This window comes from Mesoplodon bidens (assembly GCF_964165515.1).
Source record: "Mesoplodon bidens genome assembly, chromosome: 7".
NCBI classification, from domain to species: domain Eukaryota; kingdom Metazoa; phylum Chordata; class Mammalia; order Artiodactyla; family Ziphiidae; genus Mesoplodon; species Mesoplodon bidens.
Window position 1 is genome coordinate 29,438,591 of NC_138164.1, and position 27,760 is coordinate 29,466,350.

At 34.2% G+C, this 27,760-nt stretch overlaps 1 protein-coding gene across 2 annotated transcripts; it reads left to right on the forward strand.

Moving 5' to 3' along the window:
- The first annotated feature begins 1,177 nt into the window (after positions 1–1,177).
- DCUN1D5 (defective in cullin neddylation 1 domain containing 5) lies at positions 1,178–27,274 on the forward strand. Of its 2 annotated transcripts, XM_081241451.1 has the most exons (8): positions 1,178–1,587; positions 3,588–3,679; positions 8,976–9,046; positions 9,458–9,549; positions 22,993–23,101; positions 23,187–23,291; positions 25,014–25,116; positions 26,928–27,274. In XM_081241451.1, the coding sequence occupies exons 1-8, from the start codon at positions 1,502–1,504 to the stop codon at positions 26,981–26,983; spliced, it is 714 nt and encodes a 237-aa protein (XP_081097577.1). In that variant the 5' UTR covers positions 1,178–1,501; the 3' UTR covers positions 26,984–27,274. The 2 variants fall into 2 exon arrangements, with proteins under 2 accessions (XP_081097577.1, XP_081097578.1); XM_081241452.1 differs by lacking the exon at positions 3,588–3,679 and having other exon boundaries at positions 1,503–1,587.
- Positions 27,275–27,760: the final 486 nt, after the last annotated feature.

Genomic DNA, 27,760 nt, shown 5'->3' on the forward strand with positions numbered 1-27,760 from the left:
CTGAGGAATGACATTCATATAATAAAAGGCATCCATTTTTAGTTGTACAGTTCAATGAGTTTTGACAAGTATATACACCACCACCTTAATCAAGATATAGAATATTACTATTATCTAAAAAGTTCCCTTGTGCCTCTTGCAGTCAAGTCTTACCCCTCCATCACCACCCCAACCCAAACCCCAAGCATCACTGATAGCTGTCATACACATAATTTTGACTGTTCTAGAATTTTATCAAATATCAGCTTATGTTCAATTTTCCAATTGTCCCATAAATGCCAAAACATTGTTTATGCCATTTGAATAAAGATTCAAAGAAGAACCACATACAAAAAGTGATTGATCTATTTTTTAAATAGCTTTTAAAAATTTCCTACTCTCTCCCTCATTCTAATAATTTGTTGTGGAATCTCGGTCATTTTTCTTGTAGATCTTCTGACGGTCTAGATTTTGCTGATTGCACTGAGTTTTAACAGTTCTCTGTCCTCTACTTACGGATGCTATTTCTTTTTAGAGACTTGATCTTATTTTAAAAAAAATTTTTTTTTTTTTTGCCTCATGCACTTTTAATTGGGTTGGAGGATTACAGAATTCTAGAACAACGTTCTTTTGATGCTAAGTACAGAGAACTGCATAATCCCTTAGAATTGTCCTTCAAATTCCTCTTTACTAGGTCAGCGATCACCTACTGTCTCTGAAAGGTGAGCTCTGTGAAACAGAAATGGTGGAGCTAAGTTTTAATAAGAGAAAAAGTGATAAGCAGAGGTCAGGGATGACGGAGAAGTGGGGATGGGTAAGTGGGAGGCTGATCGATGGCCCATAAAGAAACATGCATTTAAGGGGTGGGAAACAACCTTAGGTTACCGCACGGAAGAGATCAGAAGTGAAACCTGGTTTACTTTACCAGGTTATTTTTAACGCCAACTGCAGAGTATTAGTGGTTTCATAAGGCCTTTTTGGGGGGTGACATTCAGTATTAGGGCAGGGTGTAAGCTTCGTGAGAAAGGTCTGGATAGACTGGACAACCTAAGGCAATCAAACGATCAGTACATCCCAATTTCCCCAATCGCCGAGTCCACACAGTGTAACCCAGCCGGGCGGAAGGTCGCGGGAACCCACCAGAGCCACGCCCCTCCCGGCGTCCTTCTCTGCGCTTGCGTCACTTCCGGCCCTGGGAGATTCACGTCCGGGTCAGAGTGAGCCTCTTGCTCTCGGAGTGTGTTACTGGTGCAGCTGCCGCGCTGTCCGCGTTCTCTCTTCCCAGTGTGATCGAGCCGCAGTGCCTGCCGGCTAGAAGTACCCGCTGCCTCGAGCAGAGAAGGACGAGGAGGGGACCTGGGAGCGGGCAGCGGCCGGGCTGGGCCGCTCTGGGGAGGGCTGGCGACTCTGCTCCTTCGCTTGCTGCTGTCTCTGGGAACCGGGTGCCAGCACTGAGGAGTCTTCAGCTGACAGCAAGCCCCTTCCCCGGCTCCCCTGCCCGCCCTGCCGGGGAGGGCGGAAGATGCCGGTGAAGAAGAAGAGAAAATCTCCTGGGGTGGCAGCGGCAGTAGCGGAAGACGGAGGCCTCAAAAAGTGTAAAATCTCCAGGTACCACCTTCCCCTACCCTTCAGTCTTGCCTCCTCTGCCGCAGGGCTAGAGAAGAAGGAGGAGGGCCGGGTCTCCGGGGCTCGGGCTGGGGAGAGGTGAACCGCCTCTGATAAACCTAGGTGGGAGGCGCGGAACCGCGCGAGTCTGCGCTCGGCTCCACCTCATGTTCGGTTTGTGTGCTCTGGCGCCAGCGAAGGGACTCGGAGAGTCGCCTCACGTTGAGCCTACGTGCCAGGGAGGGTGGGGAAACAGGAATGCGTACGCAAATTGCCCTCTTTCCCGTTACCCCCTACTCCCTTAATCCCTTCCCCCGCCTTCCTTCCAGACCTAGAAGTGAGTACAGATCCGTGCAAGGGTCACATCTAGAATTTCTTTGTAGAGTGTGAAGAAAGGAACAGAGCACGAGGAATTTTGACCTGACAACTGCCATGGGAATGGTAGAAAAAAAGCTCCTTATGCTGTAATTGGCCTCCAAATTTAATATTTGGAGTGACCTAACCCGGACCATCCCACTAGGAGCCCCATTTTCTGGAAGTATAGCGCCTCCACCTGAGCCAAGTCCCTATGTGCGGAGTTGGAAAGGCCCTGCGTGCGTTTTGTTTTTCAGCCATCAGGATGCTGTTAGCTCTCAATATAAATATTAATAATTTGAGAGCTATTGTACTCTGTATCCTCTTGGAGAAAAAGAAAAGGCAGAGCTGTAGTTGTATAGCTCTTTGATCCCCTTGTAGCGTGTCATTAAGGCATTACAGCAACGTTGTATGCTGCAAAAAATCATTGCAATTTTGGTCTGAGAAGTGAGTTTTTAAAATTCCCTTTTCGGGTGTCTTGACTGTATTAGTGGTTGGCACTTAATGTAACAACTTCATCATTTAAAGTAGCCAGCATTATGAAGAAGAGATAATGATAGAACTGTCCTTAAAGAGAGGTCTGCTTAAAATGTGAGGTAGGTTTCTTCTTTAGTCTGCATTATCCTTTTTGTAATTGGTTGAATTTTTTTCCTCATTACTGTGTTTGGCAAAAGAGCCCAAGGGTATTTCTTGGACTCTTACTGTAAAAGATACTGCTGTTTTCATATACCTCTTGATAACTCATACTAGAATTTGACATAGTTACTCCATTAGCTCATATTTTTTTGAAACATGCAAATTAGTTTTTTGTTACATTAACTTGTAGGAATCTTAATTGTATAATGTATCAAAATTATTTAAATTAAGCACATTAAAACTGCTGAGCAGTCAGTATTATTAGAACTCAGGTGATACTTTGCTCTATCAACTTAAAATTTTAAATATGGCACCCTTATTTTATATTACATTATTCAGTTGCAGAAGTTATAGCATTCCTAAGTCATTGTCGTAGTGTGGAACCTTGAGAAAAGGTTCTCTGTTCATTAAATCCTGAAGGCTTTGGCCCAATTATTTGAACTGGTATTATCTGTTAGGTTTTTTTTTTTCTTTTTAATCTGTGGAATCTAATTATAGCCTTAAGTCCTATATTATCTTTTGTGTTTAAAATATTGATTTAAGCTTGATAGATGATAAATAAACAACTCTTAATATATAATATTATTCTGAAATATTGATTCACTGAGTATCAAAATATACTTTGTAAGATTTGTTTTCAAATTATACACATATATAATTTCCATACAAATCAGCAGAAGAATCACTGTAAAGATTTATACCCAACTACCAGTCCTGGATTGAGACCATTAGGTTGAACTTCTCTGTGGTCTTTTGAAATCTGCGGGAAATGATTTTAGTGATATTTTTGGAATTTGATAGTGAGCAAAGTAGCATTTGGGTTTTGTTAGACAGAAATTTTTATATATAGATTACTGTTTCAAATTGCAAATATTTAACAATTCCAATTTTTCCCTATAACACCAACTGTAAAAAAAAATATTGGTTTGAATTGAAGAAGTTCATATTGAACTTAGCTTTTCACTAAAAGTTGAGACTTGTTAAAATTCTTAGGCATTTGTGTGTTTTCTAAGCTATTGCAGATCCCAACCCCCTGCTAGACTAATAAGTGGAGAGGAACATTTTTCAAGCAAGAAGTGCCTGGCTTGGTTTTATGAGTATGCAGGTAATGAAATTAATATAAGAAGATAACAGTCACATGCTTTAAAACGTTCTTTTTGGTTTATTCATTTAACAAATTATTTATTGCAGGCCTGCTATGTGTTAGTCCTTTGTGCTGAGATCAGGGTCAAGACAGAGGATTATGTTTAGGCTAAGAATTTGGTGCCCTTTCAGGCTGATATTTCTTTAAATATATAATTCAGTATATGTTTAATGGGAGGGGTGAAACTCATTTACTGTTAGTAAAATTTGTAAACAGATTCACTTATTGGTTTACATCCATTGGCTACAGTAGAGTTGGTATTCTGGAAAACACAAAGTATGTAATAAAACATTTTATACTTTATATTTGTTTTTCTTTTGAAATTTTTCTGAACCATAAACTGACATTTTCTGAAACTCTTGGGAGACATAGTAAAAGATTTAAAACTCAGGTATCTCATTACATGACAGATTTATCCTTTAATATAATTGTTATTTATTTAGCCATTCATTTCTACTGGAGATGCAATAATAAACAGACTGATATTAGTACAGTGTACTATATGCTATATTAGGAAGATGCACTGTGAGAGTTCATAGGAGAAATGTATAATCCAGCCTTGGAAGTTTCAGGGAAAGCTTCTTGAAGAAGCTAATTTAAACTACAGTAAATCCTGTAAGTGGTGAATGAAGAACTCTAGGCCTAGGGTGAAACTGTAGTTCAGAGGTAAAAGTCAAAGCCTGGGATGAGGCCAAAGAGTTAAGCAAATATATGAAAAAGAACACTTGTTTTCCATTTATTATTAACTTCTTCATAAACATATATGAAAAGAAATTTTTTTCCCTTAGAATGATTTAGTTCTTTTGGAATTATTGATTTTAAAGTTTGTTTTTCCTTCCTCCCCTTTGTTTCCTTTCTTTTACCTGCCTCCCTGGTTGGGTTTTTTGTTTTGTTTTGTTTTTTCCCTTTTATCACTGTCATTCTCAGAGTGTTTGTTTAGAATAAAAGTGTATATGCAGTCATTGTCTTGTATTTATTGCTAATCAAGTTAAGGTCTCAAGAGTACTTTGAACTTAAGGTTAAGGTTTAGGCTAACTGTATGGAAAATAAGACTATTTTGGAGGACAGTAACTTCACTGTTGGGATCCACTGAGCGATCCCAAAAGTATAATTTAAAAATTGTTTAGTAACAGAACAGATTCTTTCTAGACCAGAAAAACTGCTATTACTGGCATCCCAAGACAACCACTAACCCAAATTAAATAGAGGGAATTCATTTTCTTTTGACCTCCATTTAAAATGTTGACCCAGTATTCAAAATGCCAGTTTTACTGGTATGTATGATAATGATACAGTATCAAAAGGTCGGTCATCTTATTTTGCCTATAAAGGGTACTAGATACCATAAAATTAGTCAATTTTTTTTTTCTTTCATGCTTGCTTGTTTTACTTCTCTTAGGGACTTTCCTGGGTAGCATAAGATTTGATTTAAACATTTATTTCCTATACAAGCATTTTTTTTTTTTTTTTTTTGCTGTACGCGGGCCTCTCACTGCTGTGGCCTCTCCCGTTGCGGAGCACAGGCTCCGGACACACAGGCTCCGCGGCCATGGCTCGCGGGCCCAGCCGCTGCGCGGCATGTGGGATCTTCCGGGATAGGGGCACGAACCCGTGTCCCCTGCATCGGCAGGCGGACTCTCAACCACTGCGCCACCAGGGAAGCCCAATATACAAGCATTTTTTAATGGCCAGCAAAATAATTGCTATCTTTGTTACAGAAATTGTGCTAATTATATAATTTTTTCCTATGACCATTCTGTTAAGTAGGTGGTGTTATCCTTATTTTCTAGATGAGAAAACTGAGGCTTAGATTAAGTGATTTGTCCAAGATCATACAGTGACAAGAACCTGGATTCAAACTCAGGTCATTCTGACCATAGAGCCTATGCTTTAACTACTACTGTCTTATTTTAAAATATGTACATGGCAGCTAGTTTGTCTTTTACAAAGAAAATATTAGTAAGTGTACTTTAGGTTAACTTATCTTCTGTCCTTCACTGAATGATGCATATTTATTGAGCACTTGTAGGTCAGGCACTGTGCTAAGTGCTGGGAATATAGTGGTAAACAAATCAGACAAGATCCCTGCCCTTGGGGGGACTTGCCTTCTAGCAGGGAAGACAGACAGTAAATAAGTTAAGTAGGTAAGATAATTACAGATTGTGGAGGATTATAAAAGTAATAAATATGGTATGATGCAGGGATAGAAAGTAGAAAGTTGGGATGGACTTTCAAATAAGGTGAATAGGGAAGGCCTCTCTAGAGATTACTTTGGTCAGAGACCTAATTGATAAGGAGGTGCCAGTTATTTGCCAAATAAACAGTAACTGGGATGTCCCTGTTTAAAATGGAGACAGTAATTGTGCCACTGAGATAGTACATGTTAAGAAAGTACTTAGCACTGTACCTGGTTAAATATAGTCAGAACCCAGTAAGTGTCAGTTATTATTTAAAGAGTAATAGTATTGCAGCATCAGATTTACTGGTTGTATATTTTCACAATACTGTTCCAAAATTAACAGTATAGTTCCTAGGTAGTTTATGTTGAAGGTACTGTGTCATTTCATTGAGCAGATTTTTTTTCCCCCCCCCGAGCATCTGCTATGGCTGGCATTGTTTTAGACCCTGCAGGTATACCTGAGAACATTTCTTTATCGTTATTAAAACATCAGAAAATTGATTTTTTTTTAAGTTTTAAAAATGTTTTACCACAAATCTTGTTTATATATTATAGGTCATGTGTGATAAGCCTGATAGTTTTGCCCTTTCATAACACCTCTCATCTTGACTGCTATTTACATCAGCAAGGATTCAGTAATACATTGGGCCTTTTACTGAACAAAAGCATAAAATGTGAAAAGGCACTTTTAAGGTCTTATAAAGAATCAGAAAAAAGGTGGGATAGAATTGCATAATGCTAGTAAGTAACCAGCTGGTAGAGTGAACTAAATCATTTTCATAGATTCTTAAATTGAGTGGAAGCCTATTTTGTTCCTGAAAGAGTCAGTTAAATTCCACTCCAGAGATTTTACCCTGGGAGTAGTTTTATTGAAGAGTTTGTTTCAAGAAGTATAATTGATGTTATGCAATCTGGGGGAAAGAACATTAGTATAGACCTTGTTTTAGATTTAGATTGTTGCTATCATTTTTGCATTGCTTTGTGAAAGTCACTTGTCATTTACAGAAGGGTCTTACATATAGATCCATATAACATAATTTAACTTGATTCTTATCAAATTTTAATCACTAATCTCCCATTTTCTAGGGAGGCTATATTTTATGACAGTAACTGATATTTCTTGACATGACTTTCTCTTCTAACTACTAATGATGGCAGCTTTGAGGGCAAGTCTGCTTTCTTGTTGCATTAGAAAAGTTTAGAATATATTTCCATCATGCCTTAAGAAAAAAACTTTTCTTCCATTAAATTTTTAATCTGATTTTTACTTTCATCCAAACCACATATAAGAATTCATATTCAGTATTTTAACACCTTAATTGTACATGTGTGCTTTTAAAATTACATAATTAACACATTCTCATAAAACCCTCCAAATATATATTAGGAAGTGAAAGTTTCCTGTAATTACCACCCCTTCACCTTTTAACACCTCACTGCATAAATAAATGCAATGCTTATTTAAACCAGAAAAATTTTTAAAAGGTTTTGGTTTCAGACCATGTTGTGAACGTCATCTTAGCAGCCTGGACCTTTTCTGAGATAGTAAGAGTTTAACTGGTCACATATTGGATCGTTACATTCTTCTATGAAGAAAAACCATAGGACATTGGCTTCATGTTGTGCTTGTGAACTAATGGTGCTGATATAAAATGCCACCTGAGCAGCCTTCGTCTAGTCTATGACTTACAAAGCTGGAGTATTTTTAGTCCTTAAGAAAGGAAAACAAGTTTCTCTTAGCTACTTTAACAATAATATTTGAAGACTGTATTTTCTTTCAAAAACCAGGTGTCGTAAACATTTCTATCATATTTTATATTTTAAAATTTGTTTTACCTTCCTCATTATATTAGTTTCAGGTGTACAACATAATGATATATGTATATATCGCAAAATGATCACCACCTGTCACTACACATAGTCACAAATTTTGTTTTCTTGTAATGAGAGCTTTTATGATACACTCTCTTAGCTACTTTCAAATACACAAAACAGTATTATTAACTATAGTCATCCTGTTACATCCCCAGGACTTACTAAGTTTGGAAGTTTGTACCTTTTGACCACCTTCACCCATTTTGCCCACCCCTGCCTCTGGCAACCACCAGTCTGTTCTCTGTATCTGAGTTTGGGGGGAGGAAGGGGGTTGGTAGATTGCTTATACAAGTGAGCTCATATGGTGTTTGCCTTTCTCTGTCTGACTTGTTTCACTTAGCAAAATGCCCTCAAGGTCCATTCATGTTGTCACAAATTTGTTTTATCAAGTCGAAAAAGAGACCTAGCAATGATGTAATTACTATATGGGAATCTGATAACATAAAAAATATGAGAATTGGTGTACTGACTTATATTTACTGTTACTAAGGAGAAAAATATAAGAAAAATGTCCTTAATTTTTGGACTAATGATAGACATAGCTAATTGAGGGATTAAGCATTTATTTCTACATTAAGATGACATAATGCTTATGCTTTACGGTCTATTTTAGGACCAAGTAAATAAGGAAAATATCTCATTCTGGAATCTGAATGTTGTAATTTCCTTACATCGTTATTTTCATAATATATCTTAAAACTAGTAAATTTTATTTGGGTATATTTCAGAAGGTTAATGAATGACCTTCTGTTTTCGTAAGAAACAGATACTCTCCTCTGTTTACTGTCTTGAATTGTGGGTTGGTACTGGCACAGTCTAGTAGAATAAGAAGCTCAAACCTTCTTGTGCTTCTTTATTAATGCACTGTGAAAAATTTTCTTCAGAGGAGGTTCTCAGTAAATGTATTTTTAATGGATAAGTTCAAGTTATTGTACAAGCTAGCGATTGATATTAACGTTGCTTTGTTTTCTGTTTTCTTAATTATATTTTATAATGTGGTGTTCAAAGAGTATTTCAAAATTAAAAAATTTTTAATCTGGTGACAAGTATTTATACTTTATCAAAGGTATGTCAAAATTCAAGTTCAGTTATTCACAAAAAATGTTATGGTGTATTCATAGATGCCTTTAACACAGTGACTTATGTATTATGTTGATATTAAATTATAACAATAAAATACATAAATTATTTTTGTCTTTGAAGGTCCTGATGAAGTTGTAGGGCCAGAAGGAATGGAAAAATTTTGTGAAGACATTGGTGTTGAGCCTGAAAATGTATGTTTTATTTCTAAGTAAAACGGAATACAAGTGGGGTATAGCATATTCATAAATTTCTAAAAATTGGAACACTTTAATCTTATCACAAGATTTTGTTTCTTCATGAATATTGTAGATTTTCATTTAGGTTTTTTTAAATGTATTTAAATTGGGCACATGTTCTCTTTCTTGATACAAATGTCATTTGTAATAGAGTAAGAGAGATTCTACTTTCAGAAATTGTTAGAACTTTTTGCTTTTAAGAAATTGGCCCATCTAAATTTTTTTACAGTTAATAATTCCAGAGATTGTACTCTTTAATAGTTAAAGGATGGAAATAGTTGTATAAAAATGCTCTCCATGATAAATATAGACATGATTATCTCTATGCTGACTTTTCCCCTATCCTTTATGTTCTGTTCTTTCCAGATTATTATGTTAGTTTTAGCGTGGAAATTGGAGGCTGAAAGCATGGGATTTTTTACCAAGGAAGAATGGTTAAAGGGGATGACTTCATTACAGTAAGAAATTTTTTTAAAAAACAAATTTGATGGCCTATTTGAAGATCTTAATTGATATTTTGTGCTTCGTAGTTTTTTGGGAGTAAGGTTTCACCTTAAATTAATCAAATTGGTTTGATCTAGAACAATCAGTTTAGGATTGACAAAATTTATATTATGGTCTTTGGCAAAATGAACTGTTACTCCAGTTTTCATATTACCTAAGAAAGAACCTAAGAACAGTTCTATTAAAACTCATTGACTCTCTTGATGGGTGAATTAGAGATTCATGATCAAAGTTATTTACTCACGGTATGTTTGAGTGATAAGGGATTTCCTTCTCAGAATGTAGAATTCTACTACACGAGGAGTTTGTTCTTGGGCAGTCCTAAGCTCTGGGGCCTCCTCTCTCTTCAGTTTTATACTTGACTTAAAAAAGAAATTTGAAATAAAAGAATGTCTGTATGTGTATAACTGAGTCACTTTGCTGTACAGCAGAGATTGGCACAACACTGTAAATCAACTCTACTTCAATGCAAAAAAATTTTAAAAAAAATTTGAAGAGAGTTACATGACACTTTTATTATTTCTTTTTTGCCAGATGAATCTCATGAATACAAAAGTAGAAATATTGTTTGGCTCCTGTGCAACCGTTAGTCATTTTATAGTTGTATACTTTCAGTTTAGGATGCTGCCTTGGGACACTTTTATAAGTTATAAAATTGCTTCTTTATAAAAATAATTTGATTTTGGCTTTGCAGAGTAAAGTGTGCTTAGTTTCAGAGTCAGTTAGTAATTGTGTATTAATTTTATATTATGTCATGTTCCTGATGTTCATGCAGGAAGTTATTAATAATCAACATTCTAAAATAGTTAGAGCAAGCATAAATTTATAATATTTTTGAGCCCCAAACTGGAGGTTAATTAGCCATGTGATTTCCTGTTGTGATTATGCTTTTATTAACACACTTAACTGTTCTTTACTCCTTGTTTGCTTATCCTTAAATTGCAAAATACTTGGTTATTTTTTTAAGTGTATTTGTTCATATGAAACTTAAATATTTATATTTGAATTTTCAGTGTCTAATGTTTTGTAATTCTCCTTTTGAACCAGCATTAACATTTAGACATTTTGTGTGTGTGTGTATGTGTGTGTCTGTGTGTATATATATATATATGTGTGTGTATGTATACACATACACACACATATGTATATGTATATATATTTGTTTAATGTAAAAATCTTTGCTCATATGAAGCAAATCATAGTTCCTAGAATAGAACGTAAAATCAACCCTCTCACTTTTATTACTTATAAGTGAGATGAGGAGTCTGAGACTCGGAGAGGTGAAGAAAATTTTTGCCAGAGTTTACATAGTTCTTAGTGGCAGAGCTAGGACGTAGAATTTAAATTTCCTGAATACCAGTCTACCATACTGTACTTCCTATTGCATCATCCCTTTATGTATATTCCTTTGTTACATTCTTTATAAAATAGAAGGCCATTATTAACTTTTAAAATCATAGTATTTATAACCAAGACTGCCATTCATCTAGGTGTCATAACATGCCAAATTAAAATGTTGATTCTGAAATTCTTTGAGCTATTTCTCACCATTTAATTAGCTTTATAGAGAAAGACAAAATATACAAGATTATGCAAAGAATATAAACTAATTTCATGTAGCTCAGTCTGTTTTATTAAAATTTATATCAGTTGTTGCATGGCTTGTCAATTGTAAGATATTTTATTTGGCATTACAACTGCTTTATGTACTATTCCTACTGCTTTTTTGTCTATTGCTTTTTAAAATATCTCAGCTAACAACTGTTTGTATATTTTTAAACCAAAAGTTTCTAATTATTTATGTTTTTGAATTACTTGATATAATATAAAGAGCCTCTGTATAACAGAAATATGTAAACACAAAGTGTTTCTAGTATTTACTTTTGAATAATTAGCATATGGCCTTGGGTATATGCTAGGGAAATTGATGAACCCATGAACATGTTGTTTATTAGCGTATCTTTCCAATAGGAAGTTCACAGGCTTTACAAAATAAAAGCAATATTTAGGACTTAAAATTGACCCAGAGGTTTCTGTTTCATTCATTTATTATCCCCTGCCCATCTGCTTAGAACTCTATAGTGTAGATCTTTAAAGCTACTAAAATTAGGCAAGCACTCTTGACTGGGAAAATAGTTATTTTTTTTTACCCCCAATGATCTAGATTGCTTTGTTGAAGTACAGAGTATCTTCTCTTAATTGGCTAAGTCTTATTACTCCCTGAATCTTCTTGTAAAGAACTTGCTAGGAATAAAGTAGTTTAAAATGTAAACCAATAGAGACAAAAGAATCTATAAAACTTGTTTTTTAAAAAATGTATAGTCGTCTAGTATACTTGGTTTTATATAATCATTATAAAATGTAAAATTTCACAGATTTGATTCCTTTTATAGATTTTTCATATTTTTAGGATTTAATTTAATGTGGACATAGTTATTTGATGGTTCCTAAATCATCTTAATGTAGTTATCAATTGTTTCAAATTAATGAATGTTAACACGTAGAAAACTTTAAGTAGAGCTCTGCTAAAGAATAGAAACAGTCTAGTAGTTAAAATGTATATTATGGTCAAGAATAGGGGACTGTCATAATCATGGTTAATTATAATCTGTAATTGTATAATGCTTAACAGTTTTCAGAATACTTTTCTTTAACATTTATTTATTTTAAAGCTGTTATTCATACAGACTTTCCACAACTGAATTGTCCTTCTCTTTAGTGTGAAAGAATTTATGGGTATGAATTTGTATATAATTGGATGAGAATGGCCATTTTTTTAAGTTTCGGGGATGTAATTGCCATATCCTTTCCAGATACTTTGCTCTATTTCATTTTCATCATTGTTTAATAATAGTCAAATTTCCCTTCAAGTCAGATTTAATTTAGGAGATATTTAAACACCTATTTTATCTAAAGTACTGTGCTGCTTACTGATGATCACAGTAAGGCATGGGACACAGCTCTGCCCCTTAGTTACATTTCAGTAGGGCGGGAAAGGCATTACTGCAACCATACTGTAACCATAGGCATACTGTAACCATTAATCCCGGTGGGATGGGACAAGTACTAGAGTAAAAGTACCAAATACTATGAAAGCACAGCTGCTAAAGAGGTTAATTCCAGCTGAGTAGATGGGAAAGTCTTTACTGTAGGTGTGGCATTTGAACTGGACCTTGAAGAATGATTAGGATTTTGATGGTTGAGGGTATAGGAAAATGTTGTTTCAAGAAGAAATTGTGAGCAGAGCCTTGAGAAAAGAAAACATATGTCTAGTTTGCTAGAATCAAAAGGTACATAAAGAAAATTGACAGAGTAGTTTTAAACTCCAGATAGTTGGGATAATGGCTACATTATGCAGGGCTTTGACTAATATGTTGAGAGAGTTCAAACCATATGTTTTAGCTTGGGAAGCCATCAGAGATTTTTGAACGTAGGAATCATCAAAGATTTGGGGGATAGTTTTCAATAGAGGAGGTTTTTTTTTTTTTTTTTTTTTTTTTTAGGTCATAGACTCTTGAGAACCTTAGGAAAACTGTGGACCTTATCCCCATTAAGATGCACATCTGTAGAGGCAAGATTCCAAGGATACTTGAAAATTTTATTCTGGCATACCTTACTGGAGCGGATAACTTTTCTCATATCTACTAGCTGAAAGTTTGTTGTTGGAGCATCTACCATGCTGTTAGAGAAAATTGTGGGCATGTATCTTTGACAAGAGTATACTTGATTATGATAATGAAAAAAAGAGCCAAAAGGATAGCATCTGATGAGAATGGTAGTAACTAAGCTGTCTGCCAGTAGACTACAGGTTGTACACCTTCTGGTCTCCATCATATTGAGCCCTGTACTTTGAAGATTATAGGCTTAACTGGCTTCACTTTCTTTAGGAGAGAGGAATGGGGAACATTTATACAATTTTTTTGGTGGGAGTGGAAGAGTTGAATAGATTGGATGCTGTGGTGTCTGTGGTATATGACTATCATTCACTTAGCATTTTGGGCCCAAGTACTAATTGCCATTGGCATTCTTCCCCATTGCTCTCCCCCAGAGTCATCAAAACAATTTCAAAATGCCCCCGCTCCACATTTCCAAATACCCCCCAGAGATGGATTAATTGTATTGTTCGGATTGATGCACCTGATTCAGAGAAAGTTCTAGTCTATGGCCATACCACTCTTAATGCGCCCAGTCTTGTCAGAGAAAGTTCTAAATCCATAACTTGGTGAATAAAATTCTTCCTGTTATACATCAGTGTGTCATGGCATTCTTATTGACTTAATGATTAAGGAAGATAACCTCACTTAGATCTAATATATAAATGAAAATTTTTTCTTATGTTAAAGGTCTTAAATGAAGCAGAAATACAGAAGCCTCTCGTTAATCAGATGTTTAACAATACTCATGAAATTAAATCCCAAGCCTTTATGTTGAAATTTAAACCCATTTCACTGATTCTAACAGCAGTGGCCTTGGAGATTGCTGTCATATTGTGCCAGTGTTCCCTAAAATCTGTGTGGTTTTATTTGATTGTTATTTTAAAAAGTGCTATTCTTACTTTCCATGCTACACTAGTTGTGTGCTTTTCTTTTTAGTTCAGGGGAAATAGTCTTTCTAAACTTGCCAAGTTAAGAGGTATCAACATTATTAACTCTTGTGAGTCTATTTTGGGGCTAGATTAAATATAAGAATTGTGTTTAACTGCTTGGGCATGATTACTGGTTTTGCTGGGTCTGGTCACGGTCTTTATGATGTTGGTAATAGATACGGAAGTTCATGCTCTTATTTTTTTCACTCTTCTCCAAGAAGAAAACATTGTCAGTTCTATTAAATTATTTCTCAACTGAAAGATGTAGATAAGCGATTATAATGATAAGAAATAGTTTGGAGAGAGCCACCAATGTGAAGATGATTTTTCAGCCATTTGCCTCAAAAGGAGCCTATCAAGCTGAGAACTGTGCTGCGCATTTAATACCTGATTCTCATTTAATCTTACGGTTGTGTCTTACTGTTTTTGTGGTTTTAAAATGGGAAACAGATTGGTAAAGGTTACGTAACTTGCCTAAAGCCACATGACTGGAAAGTGGAGAAATTGGAATTTTAACTGGTCTCTATTTGACTTGAAACTTCGTTCTTTATCTCTGTCTTAAGCTTGTTGAGATCATATCCTAAGTAATATTGTTGCTTTATGTACCTATGGAATGTAAAATATTTGGGAAGGATTGTAATCTCTTGGATTCTTATCTCCTTGAGAGACTTGTCAGTCACTACCTACACACTTTACAATTTTGTTTGAACTACAGTTTTCCACTAACCTTTCCCCAGGTAGGAATTTTGAAACTTCTTGTAATTAAATTAATATATCACCTACTTTGTGGTTTATTATTTAACATAATTTTGTTAAGTAATACTTTTATTTAACAAATAATTTTGGAATGCTTCTGTATGCCAGGCCCCATGTTAATATGCCACGAGGAGGATTTTCAAACTCTGGTGGTAGTGAGAGAAATAACTTTTGAAAGTAGGGAGGTATCCTTTAACTTGTTTGCCTTCCTGAATCGCAAGTCTGTTAAGATTCTGCATGAGATTTTGTGTGAAAATGTGAGTCACATCACTAAAAAAATGTGAAAAGCACTGCTTCAGGAAGCTACAGAGATTTACAGAAAATGAGGTCCCTACCTAAAATAGATCATGATGGGGAAGGGAGTACATGTAGCTAGCTACTTTAGTACTAGTACCTTCTGAACATTTTCAGTTGATAACTGGAGATATTGAAGACTTCATTTCCTAATTTTCAAACAGCTTAATAGTAGCATATAATCTGAGAATTTGTTTCTTTTGTGTATTCTTCTGGTAGAAGTTAACTGCATTTTCAACTTTCATTAAAACTTTTTCATATAATGAAGAATTTTTGTACTAATGAAGCCATTTATTGAAATAGTAATACATTTCTAATAAATGGTAAGATTATAATTTTCTTGTTTCTGCATGAAACATTTTGTGCACTCATTCATATGCAAGGAACTAGGCCCCAGACAAATTAGATGATTAACTTACCCAAATTTTGATTTTTGTTCCTGGCAGTTATGGCATCCTAAATGTGCAAATAAACCATTTCCCATGTTAAACAGTTAAATGTTGGATAAAATATTAAAGCATCTTTTAAAAAAAACACACCTGGACTTGACTGTAAATTAAGGAAAATAATCAGAGGCCAGAATTTATAAGAGATGGTGATTCCATAGGGATCTACGGAGCTGGCATTTACCCTGAGGATACCTACCTATTCTTAGTCACCTAGGATCTGGCCATTTATCTGTGCGTGTTGGGAACTGGAGACAAATTGCAACGAGAATCAGATCAAAACCTCCTACATTTAGTCATTGATGCCAAACCTACCCAATAGATGGGGACTTGATTGCTTGAGCTTGGTTCTGCATATACAGTTGGAGGCAGAGGGCTTCTGGTTGAGAGAATTCCTAATTAAAAGCTCTTTGTGGGTAGTTCCCCAGTGGCCTAGTGGTTAGGATTCCGGACTTTCACTGCTGTGGCCCGGGTTCAGTCCCTGGTGGGGAACTGAGAACCCACAAGCCACACGGCACGGCTCTTCGTCAGATTTAGGCACAATCCAGAAACGTATTTTGGAATTGTCCCAGGTAATCAGTACTCCCATGTGTTTCATGGAAGCAATTCTTCTGTACAGGAAAGCATTTTAAACAGAAGCCTCAATTTCTGCAGAAAAAATTTCAGTGATCATTAACAATCAGAAATCACTAAACAAGTTGGGAAACAGATCTTAAACTTTAAAATAAGACTTTAAGCCTAGTATTTTGAATAATTATAATCTCAGTATAAAGTAACTACATTTAATGTGTTTTAAAAGAAAAAAGAGGAATGGTCTCATGATCAGATTTCAGATAATTACATTTCTAAATGTGAAATATATAAAGGATTTAAAACTCAGTAGGTGAGCTTCAGAGGAGATAGATGTAAATAAAATAGGAATCAGTGACCTACAATATCTGAGGAAAACAGGAGAGAGGTTAAGAGCTATAGTGGATAAATTTTTTTTTTTTTACTGTTAAGTTTTGAGAGTTTTCTCTATATTCTAGATTTAATTCCTTCATTGAATATGTGGTTTGCAAATATTTTCTCCCCCTCTGTAGCTTGTGTTTTCATTCTCTTACAAGGACTTCTGCAGAGCAAAAGTTTTAAATTTTGATGATGTCCAGTTTATCAGTTTTTCCTTTTTATGTGTTTTTGGTGTCAAGTCTAAGAATTCTTTGCCTTGCTCTAGATCCCAAGAATTTTTTTCTTACTTTTTTTCTAGAAGGTTTATATTTCTACATTTTACTTTTAAATCAGTAATCCATTTGGAGTTGATTTCTTTAAAAAGTATGAGACTTAGATTTTGGTTTATTTCTTTACCTGTGGATGTCCACTTGCACCAGTACCATTTGTTGAAAAAGCTCTTCCTTCTATTGAATTGCTTCACACTTTTGTCAAAAATCATTTGGGCATATTTGTGTGGTCTGTTTCTAGGTTCTCTATTCTGTTCTGTTGATCTTCTTCCACTACCACACAGTGTGGATTACTTTAGCTACATACTAAGTCTTGAAGTTAGGTAGACTGATTCATCTTTTTTCAAAATTTTTAGTTACTACAGTTTCTTTGTTTTTCCAAAAATTTTAGAATAATCTTCTATATTTACAAAAAAAATCTTACTGAGGTTCTTGTTAAACTGAATGTGAATTTCAGAAGAATTACATCTTTACTTTTTTGACTCTTCCAATTCGTGGAAGATATGTCTCCGTTTATTTAAGTGTTCGGTTTCTTTCATCAGTCTTGTGTCAAACATACGTCCTGTACATGTTTTGTAAGAATTAAACCTAAATATTTCATCTTTATTTTGACCACTGTAAGTAGTAGTATATGTTTAATTTTAGCATCCACATGCTCATTATTAATATATGGAAATATAATTGATTTTTGTATGTCCTGTGACCTTGCTGAACTCACTTATTCTAAGATTCTTTTGTGTGTATTCCTTGTGTTTTCCACAGACAGTCATGTCATAGGATTATGACGTGAAATAGGGAGAGTTTTATTTTTTTTCTGGTCTGTATGCCCTTTATTTCCTTTCCTTGAAATATTGCATTGGCTAGAACTTCTACTACTGTGTTGAATAAGTGTGGTGAGTGCAGACATCCTTTTTTGGCTCCCCATGTTGAGGTAAAAATGTCAGTCTTTCACCATTAAGTACTTTTTCTGGTAGGTTGTTTGTAGGTGCTCTTTACCAAGTTAAGGGAGTTCTCCTCTATTTCTGTTTTTCTGTGAGTTTTAACATGAATAGATATTAAATATTTTAAATATTTTTTCTGCGTTAAATCATATAATCATGTAATTTTTCTTTTTTTAGCCTACGAATGTGATTACATTGATTTTTGATTACTGAATCAATCTTGCATACCTGGAATAAATCCCACTTGATCATGGTGTATAATTATTTTTATATACTTCTTAATTCTTCTTGCTAATATTTTTTTATGGCTTCATGAGGGATATTGGTCTGTAATTTTATTTTCTTTCTTTTTCTTATTTATTGAGGTACAATTGACATATATAACATTATATTAGTTTCAGGTGTACAACATAACGATTCAGTATTTGTATACATTGCAAAATGATCACCACAATAAGTCTAGTTAACATCCATCAGTATACATAGCTATAAATTTTTTTTTTTCTTGTGATGATTTTTTTAAAATACTGTCTTTTTCTGGTTTTGCTGTTAAGGTGATACTGGCTTTATAAAATGAATTGGGAAGTTTTTCCTTATACTTTATTTTTTGAAGGAGACTGTAGAAGTGGTCTTCAGAGATTGGTGGAATTCTCCAGTGAAACCACCTGAGCCTGTAGATGTCTTTTATAGATGTTTTTAACTTTTGAATTCAATTTATTAATAATTTAATAGTTACATACTCAAATAGTTAAAATTTTGAGTGTTGTATTTTTTTTGTTTTTAAGGAATTGGTCCATTTCATCTTAAGTTGTCAAATTTATATCCTTTTGATATCTGCAGGTCTGTAGTGATATCCTTCGTTTCATCCCTGATGTTGGTAATCTCTGTCTTCTCTTTTTTCTTTGTCATTCTTGCTAGAGACTTGTCAATTTTATTGATCTTTTCCAAAGAATCACATCTTTGTTTCATTGATTTTTTTCTCTAGAAAAGATTCCAAACGTAGGAGCTTAGATTATTGATTGAGACTTTTTCTCTTTTCTGATGTTTATATTTAGTGCTATAAATTTCCCTGTCAGCACTGCTTTGTGTCTCACAAAATTTGATATGTTTTTTCATTTTCATTCAGTTCAGTATATTTTTTGGTTTCCATTGAGACTTGCTCTCACCCATGGATTATTTAGGAGTTGGCTGTTTAGTTTCTAAGTGTTATTTCTAGTTGGGTTTCATTGTGATCAGAGGACATAGTCTGTGTGATTTCAATTATTTTATATCTGTCAAGGTTTGTTTATGTCAAGGTTTGTTTATGGCTCAGGATTGAAAAGAATAAATATTTTGTTGCCATTGAATAGAATGTTCTATTAATGTCAATTAGATCCTGTTGATTGATGGTGCTGTTGAATTCTTCTATACGTCCTATACGTCTGCTGATGTTCTGTGTAGTTGTTCTCTCAATCGCTGAGAGAGAGGTGTGAAAACCTGTAACTATAATTGTGAATTTGTTTATTTCCCCTTTCAGTTCTGTAAGTTTTTGTCTCATATTTTGCAGCTCCATTGTCTGGTGCATACATTTAGGATTGTTATGTCTTGGTGGATTGACCTTTTGTCATTATGTAATGTTCCTCTCTATTCTGTTAATTTCTTTGCTCTGAAGTCTACATTAGCTGATATTAGTGTAGCCACCCCTCTTTTCTTTTGATTGTTTCTACAATATATATTTTTCCATTCTTTTACTTTCAATCTGCCTGTATTATGTTTGAAGTCAGTTTCTTCTAAATAGAGTTAGGTTTTTTTGTTTTTTTTTTACCTACTCTGTCAATCTCTGTCTTATAATTGTTATATTTAGACTACTTATATTTAATGTAATTATTGATATATTAGGGTTTAAGTCTGCCCTGTATTTTATAATTCAAAAAGTTCCATTTGGTTCTTTTTATATATTTCTTTCCTTAGACTTTGTATTTCTTTGCTGGTAGTATCTATCTTTTCATTTGTTTTAATTTGTCCATGATTGCTTATAGAAGCATTTTTATAATAGCTGCTTTAAAATCTGTGTCAAGTAATTCTAAACATCTCTATCATTTCAGTGTTTGCATCTATTGATTGTCTTTTTCCTTTCTTTTTGAGATCTTGGTTCTCGCTATGGCAAGCAATTATTTTTTCTTCTCTATTGAAACCTGGAAGATTTGAGTATTACATTATGAAACTCTGGATCTTATTTAAGCCTCTGTTTTAGCTAGCTTCCTCTCATACCACTTCAGCAGGAAAAGTGAGGGCCACTACCTTATTACTTCCAGCCTATAGAAATCGAAGTTCCTCACTCTGCATCTGTTGACATCCGAGGAGGGAAGTCCTCATTACCGTTAGCAGACATGAGAGTTTTAGGTCCCACTAGGCCTCCACTGATACTTTCTTGTTCCCCAAAAAGTTTCTACTGACACTACTAGGGTGGTGGCCTTGTTCCTGCAGTGATGGTGAAAGCCCTGACTCTTTATAAATCCTTCTCTGACACTACCTCAGGTCAGAGGAGGATTGGCTGCTTTTTACTGACTGGTGGGAGTGGAAGTTCATGTTCCCCATGTGGTTTACACTACTGACACTGCAGAATTTGAGAGGGCAGACTCCTTATACTCTGGTGAGGGTAGACCATTCAGGTCCTCATTCAGTCTTTACTGGCATTGCTGGGGTTTGAGCCAGTTTTTTCGTTGGTGTTTGATAGGAGAAGAATGTTTCTAATGTTTTCTGTCTTGTTAGGCTGCTTACTTTTGACTAGCGGGAGAGCAGGCTTTTTGTTTGTTTGTTTTGTTTGTTTGTTTGTCTGCCCTCATTGGCATTTCCATTTTTCTGACTCCTTCATCTCCAAGTCTGGGATAGACAAGGCAAAATGAAAACCCAGGGAACATACAACTGTATTGTTTCTCAGATTCTTTCAGAGTCTTCTTATGTTTGTTTTATATATAATGTCTAGGGCTTTTAGTTGAATTAGCAGGAGAGATAGGGAAAGAGAACATTTACTTCATCTTCCTAAAAGTAGAAATTATTTATTTTATCTATTTTATTAAAAAGCAAACCTTCCGCCCTCCTTCACTATCCCACTTTAGAGCTCTTTCCTCTGCTCCATTTTAGTACCAGACTCTTTGAAAGCAATGGTCTACGCTTATTTTCTCCAGTTTCTCTCTTCCTGTTCTTTCTTTTAAACCTATTCTAGCAAAACTTTTATCCCTGTGACTCCTCTGAAACCACTCCTGTTAAGGCATCATTTACAAGTGAATAATGAAACCAATAATACTTACAAAGCTGTGGCTGAAGCTAAAATTGTACTAGAGGGAGGTCTATAGTGTTAAATGTTATATTAAAAGAGAAGAAAAGCCTGAAACCAGATGAACTGGTATCTAATTTAAGAAGTTAGAAAAAGGATTAACCCAAAGAAAGCAGAAGAGATAAAAAGATGTCCAGACCTTAGTAAAATAGGTAAAAGATACAATTGAGAGAATTAAATTATGGCAAGGTGATTAAGAAAAGCAAAGAAAAGGCAAAAATATATAAATATAATCATATTAGAAAATATTATAAATATTTTAATTGGCATATTTAAATAAAATTATATATGAAATAAATGATCAGAAAAGTGTATAAATGACCAAAACTGATTCAAAAAGACATAGAAAATCTGAATGGTCTGATAGCCATTTAAAATGCTGATTTAGTAATTAAAAGGTTTTCCTTCCCTCAATGAAAAGGCCCAGGTGGATTTTCAGTTGCTGAGTTTGGACAAATCCTAATTCCAGTGTTCAGTAAACTTTTTCAGAAAACAGAAGAAAGGGTACTATTTCTCTTTTTTTTTTGAAGCTTATGGTATAAGCTTGTTATAAAACTAGAAAAGAGAGTGTGACAGAATAAAATTTACAAAGCAGTCTCACTTATTAACATAGCAAGATATCTAGCAGTGTATAAAATAGGTAACATGACCATGTTTGGCTTATTCTAAGAATGCAAGAGTTAAGTAACACTAGAAATTTATTCAGATATTTACACCTTAATAAAACAATAAGTTACTACACATCACAATGTTGATTTAGAATAGTGAGTCTTGGTTAAAGCTGAGAATGCTAGGTGTCTACATCATGAGTACTAAAATTCAGTTTTGAGTGGAATACAGTTGGTCACAGTAGATGGCACAACTAATTTGATCGAAGGGAGTCAGATGATCTCAGAGAGTGCAAACTGTGAGTTAGGTTTTGATGAGTAATATTTTGTCAAAATGTTAGAAGGAACAACATATCAAGTAGATAAAATAATGTGTGCTAAAGCATAGCTATGACATTTGGGAATGGGAAGTGAAATTATAACTAGAGCACAGTTATATTTTAAGGATATTGGGCCCTGGCAGGAGATGAGACTGGAGATTTGTGCCAATTGTGAAAGGCTTTGTCTGCCTTGCTTCTTCCTAAGTAGGGGAATATATCAACCCAGGGAGAGTCAGAAAGCCAGAAAATATTTTTGAACATTCCATCTCTTTAGCTTCTTATACTTCATGTCTTATCTTTAGAAATAACATGTATTACTTGTTTGCATTCTTTTGTATATGTGCCTTATGTGAAGTTAGGTGCTATCACTGATTTACTTTGATTTTTTTTTACTAAAAATGTAGGAATCTGAGTTTATGACTGAATCACTAATGTATTTCCTCTGGGTTATATACTAAACTTATAAAAGCAATCATGGCTAATCTCTTTCACCAAGCTGGTGCCTAAGAACTTCCCAGTGAAATTTGTATCAGAGGCCTGATTAATTTTATTTGTTCTGTCATCTTTATTTGTGGTAAAAGCACATTTTAGTACATCTCTTTTTATCAAATATTTGTGATTTTATTCGAGTTTTTGATGGAGTTGTGTTTTTTTTTTTTAAAGAAAAGTTATTGGAGTGAACTTTCATTGATTGCCAGATTTTCTTTTTCTTTTATCATTTTTCCTTTTTGTATTGCATTGGTAGATACAAGGCAATAGTTTGTTATTCTAAATTTGTGAATCAGAGAAATTTAAACCTAAATTAACTTCATAAATGTGCTCACCTTTTTCTTTAATGTATTCCTTCTAACCCCTAAAGATGCTTTTATTTAATTTTCTTAATTATGTAATATGTTTGATTTTTTTAATTTAAGGTGTGACTGCACAGAAAAGTTACAGAACAAATTTGACTTTTTGCGCTCACAGTTGAATGATATTTCTTCATTTAAGAATATCTACAGATATGCCTTTGATTTTGCAAGGGTAGGTGGAATTTCCATGTTTTCAATTTTAATATTTTTTTAATCTTGAAACCACACTTAGGAAAACTTTTTTACCTTTATTTTAGGATAAAGATCAGAGAAGCCTTGATATTGATACGGCAAAGTCTATGTTAGCTCTTCTCCTTGGGAGGACATGGCCACTGTTTTCAGTATTTTACCAGTACCTGGAGGTATGTATGTGTTTTTATTTTTAAAATAATATTTTAAAACTTAAGCAGATTGAAAATATACCTTTAATTGAGGAAAAACAAGTAGATTTTTTAATACTGTGCTTTTTAAAAATTCTGCTTAAGTGTTTGAAAATTTGTTAAAATGTGTACGTGTCCACTGTCATTTTTAGACATGAGTTCATGTTCATTAACATATTCTGTACATAAGTTCATTTTTATTCCCTGCCTTGCAACCCCCCCAAAAAAAAAGATGAAAAAGAAACCTTCAAGAAGTATATTTTAGCGCAGACATCCTTCATGTAAAATTAGTTTCTTGGGATTTCTGCAGGAGAGAATTTATGCTAGTGCACAAATCTCAAGCTTTCTAAATCAGGTTTCTCTCTGCTATACAGGGTATTAGGCTGAAAAAATCAATATAAGAGAACCAATTTTAGTATTAAAACTTAGGCTCAGTCTAAAGAATTAGAATAAACTTTATGTCCACAAATATGAGGGTGTACTTAAATATAGTGATTACTGAGAAATGTATGCTGAATTTATGAAGAAAGTATTCTTTTAGAAGGTTTATCATAGCACCTTCTGTATGTGGTGGTTTGAAGAAGATACTGTCCTTTTTTTCATTGCTTTCTTTAGTTTCCTAACTGATTTTGTGCTTTCTATTTTATTTTGTTTATTTCATTTTATTTATTTCATTTCATTTTATTTTTTTGTATACTTCTCACCGTTTCTTGAATACAGATGCTTTTGCTTTGAAAATAATTTCTCATAAAGCTGGTTGTTTATCAAAACAAGTTCCCCAGATTAGTTTCATTTAAAACTTGTGATAAGAGACAGTGGTATAAGAAGGTCTTATGTGAATGGGTTTGTGCACACTTAAATCTTTAAGCCTAATAAAGTAGATTGGTTGATGGATGTTATCAATCTTCTTCATATTAGTAGTTTTGGGGCAACGATAAGTATAACTGTAAAAATATTCCCCTCTAAAAGGAGCTGAGAGAAGTAAATATTTTCAAATGCTTGTTATGTGGAGGGTGTTTGACATACATTATCTTTTTAAATCTTTATAACACCATTTTGAATTATGTTTTATCTCCACTTAGCCAATGAATAACTTTCCCAAGGTCACTCAAGTAGCAGAAGTGAGATTTGAACCCAAGTCTATACCCTTTCCATTGCCTCCAAAGATGCCAACTTCAAAATGTGCTAAACAGTAAATCTTACGTAAAGAAATGATTTAATGAGAAGCAGTAGGAGGGAATTTACTGTGTTAGGAAACATTGTATAGCTTGATCTCATTGGTGATTACACAAGCATATACATTGGTAAAACTTTATTGAGTTTTACCCTTACTACTAGTGCCCTTGACACTCATGTTATTCCTCAAGAATGAAAGAAGGGGACTTCCCTGGCAGTCTAGCGGATAAGATCCATGCTTCCACTGCAGGGGTTGGATCCCTAGTGGGGGAACTAAGATCCCGCATGCCGTGCCCCTCCCCCCAAAAAAATTAAAGAATGAAAGAAAAATAAAGGGAAAAATAAATTTGATGAAGTTGACATCTAAATGACCCTGAGGATTCTCTTAGAAACACAAATAATTAAAAGAGGAATAAATGTTTTAGGAAAGACTAAATCACAAAAAGAAGGTTATAACTGTATTTATTGAAGTCAAGTCCCAATAAATAGTGCTTGTTCTGTAATCCAAAATTTATATCATTTCTACAGCAATCAAAGTATCGCGTTATGAACAAAGATCAGTGGTACAATGTGTTAGAATTCAGCAGAACAGTCCATGCCGATCTTAGTAACTATGATGAAGATGGTGCTTGTAAGTATAATATAATGTTTTCCTATGAAAGTAAAATTCTTAAAACTATTGAATGAGAACGTGGATTTGTGTAGCATTACCATAAAGGATTTAAACTTCCTAACAATTTCTTATTTAATTGTGTGGGAAGTGTGGAGGAGGCAGGTGTAGAAGGTAGAGAACTTAGATTGAGCAACATTATAAAATCTGTGCTGGTAAATGAAATATTTTCAGTTACTTGGTAGCTAGATTTAGAATATGATATCTGCAGCTGGAAGCTAAAATTCTGCTTTATTCCTGCCTTTCCTGGCATTTTTCTATGAAAGAAAAGTATAGTCATGATTTTAAAAATAGGAAAGCAAAACCTCAGGTACAATAGCAGAAGCTTTAAAATTAATATCATAATAGCCATTCACAATATGGCAAATGATGTCAAAGTAACTTCCCTCAGGAATTATTGAGTAAACAGGAACTGAAATATTTGTAATTTTATAATCCTTCAAATTAAAATATATATCCATCCCCTTCAGTGGAAAATCCAGAATGCCATAAAAATAGAACTTTGAAGCAATGATAAATTATTTAGATAAGCCAAACGAATTCTCACGATAAATTAAGTTTTTATTTCCCACCACCAGTTTGGTTGCATATGTTGTTTTAATGTTGTGAAGGGTTACATAGAAAAGATACATTCCTATAAATGTAAACTGAAATTATGGACTTATTTTTGTGACACTGAAGAAACAAAATGCTGAAGAAGGGATAACTTTATTTCTTTCTATATATATTGTGTCTTCCCCCTACAAAATGTTATAAAATTTAATATTTTTAGAAATAATACCTTACAGCAGTAAACTGGCAGCCCAAGGACTATGTCTGGCCTGCAAATGTGTATTTTCATGTGCATTTGAGTCAACATTATAACTGAGACATTTTGTATAAAAATACAGCTTCTGGGTTTGCTTGAAAAGTTAGAAAATCTGACAAAACTGTTCCTGTGTTCTTTTATAGGAATTAGGCTGGAACCAAGTAGTGGCTTATGTCGGACTTGTGTTCTGGTGTGCTGGTCCACAGTATGCCAACAACTAGGTTGCTTTTCAGTTGACATATATTATTATGCTGGTCTGCTGTTTTTCTTACAGTAGAGAAATAGGTCCATCAAAAGCAAGAGAAAAAGTGAGACCACCAGAGGGTTGTGTGCTTTAAGAAGAATAGGGCAAGCATATTTCTTTGGGGCAATGAGTTTCCTACATTTACAAAAAATAAACAGTGAGCTTATTTAAACTACCTATCTGACTTTTGTAAGTAAATGAATTTGAACCCCCTGCATTATAAAAATATCTTTTTACAATAGTTCTTAAGTCAGGTATTTGTTAGGTACTTGCTTTGTGTTCAGATTTATACTAGGTCCTATTACTGGAACAATATATAAGTCTCTGATATGGCCACACCTTCAATAAACTTACAAACTTCTTGGTGAGGTAACAGAAATACTACATTAAACACTTTTCAGATTGTTTAATAATTAAATGGCAGAAAGCTGTGGGCAGTTTGAAGAAGGGAGAGGTTAATATTGACTTAGTATTGGAGAGTTCATGAAATAAATCTTGAGAAGGTTTCTACAGATATCTATTGTGGAAAGTCCCTTATGTCAAAAAAAAAAAAAGGCTAAGAAAGCACTCATTAAGTAGAATAGGGAGGCTGAAAGGAAACCACCTGGAGAAGGGAAGGATCAGTTCCCTATCATCACCACAGAGTTTGTGGGGAGTTTGTTTTATAGTTGGAGAGATGTGTTCCCTGAACTCTAATAAAATTGCTCCTTTTATTTCTAGGGCCTGTTCTTCTTGATGAATTTGTCGAGTGGCAGAAAGTTCGTCAAACGTCATAGCAAGAACTATTGTGAAGAAAATGCAAACCTTTAGATCCTTACGTGTGTACAAGCTAATGAGACGAGGAAAAAAAAGAAAAAACCAAAGGGGTGCATTTTCACTCATATGAAAGACTTCTCATAGTACTTTTTTTTCCTTTTTTTTAAAGGAAGTTTTCTTGTTACATGTTATGGGCATTGAGCCACACCTCTTCCGAGACTGAATATTGAAGTTTTTGTTTTGAGTTATGTTTATAACATTTATTTCAGAACAATAAAGATTCAGATTTGTGACAAAGGCCTTAAAGTGAAGATGTCCCTTGAGTGTCAGAGTGGTATTTATTTTTGTAAATTTTAATTCTTGAATTTTAGAGGTCTGTCATACCGGGAATTTGTGGAATTTTAAAGATTTTAAACAATCTTAATATTTGGCAATGTAGTCTGCTGATGGTACAGCTCATTATATTCATCTCTGCACAATTAGAAAGAATATTTATTGGCCTTGACTTCTGGGGTAATGATTTTCTGATGCAGCTAATAAAATACATTTCTGGATATTGGAAGTGCTCCAGCTTTCAGCTGTGGTTTTCTGTGAAAGCTGCCAAAATACTGTGCACATACTCTATCTGCACAGTTTAGAATTGGAAAGATTGTCTAGTTATTTTTTTCCTAACCATTAAATAGTATTGTCAGTAAGCATAAATCAGCATTGCATGTATATTCTTAATGTGAATTTTAAGTTTTCTGTATCCTATCAGTTTAAAAATTTCATTTATTTGAAAGAGCAAGGTTCATATA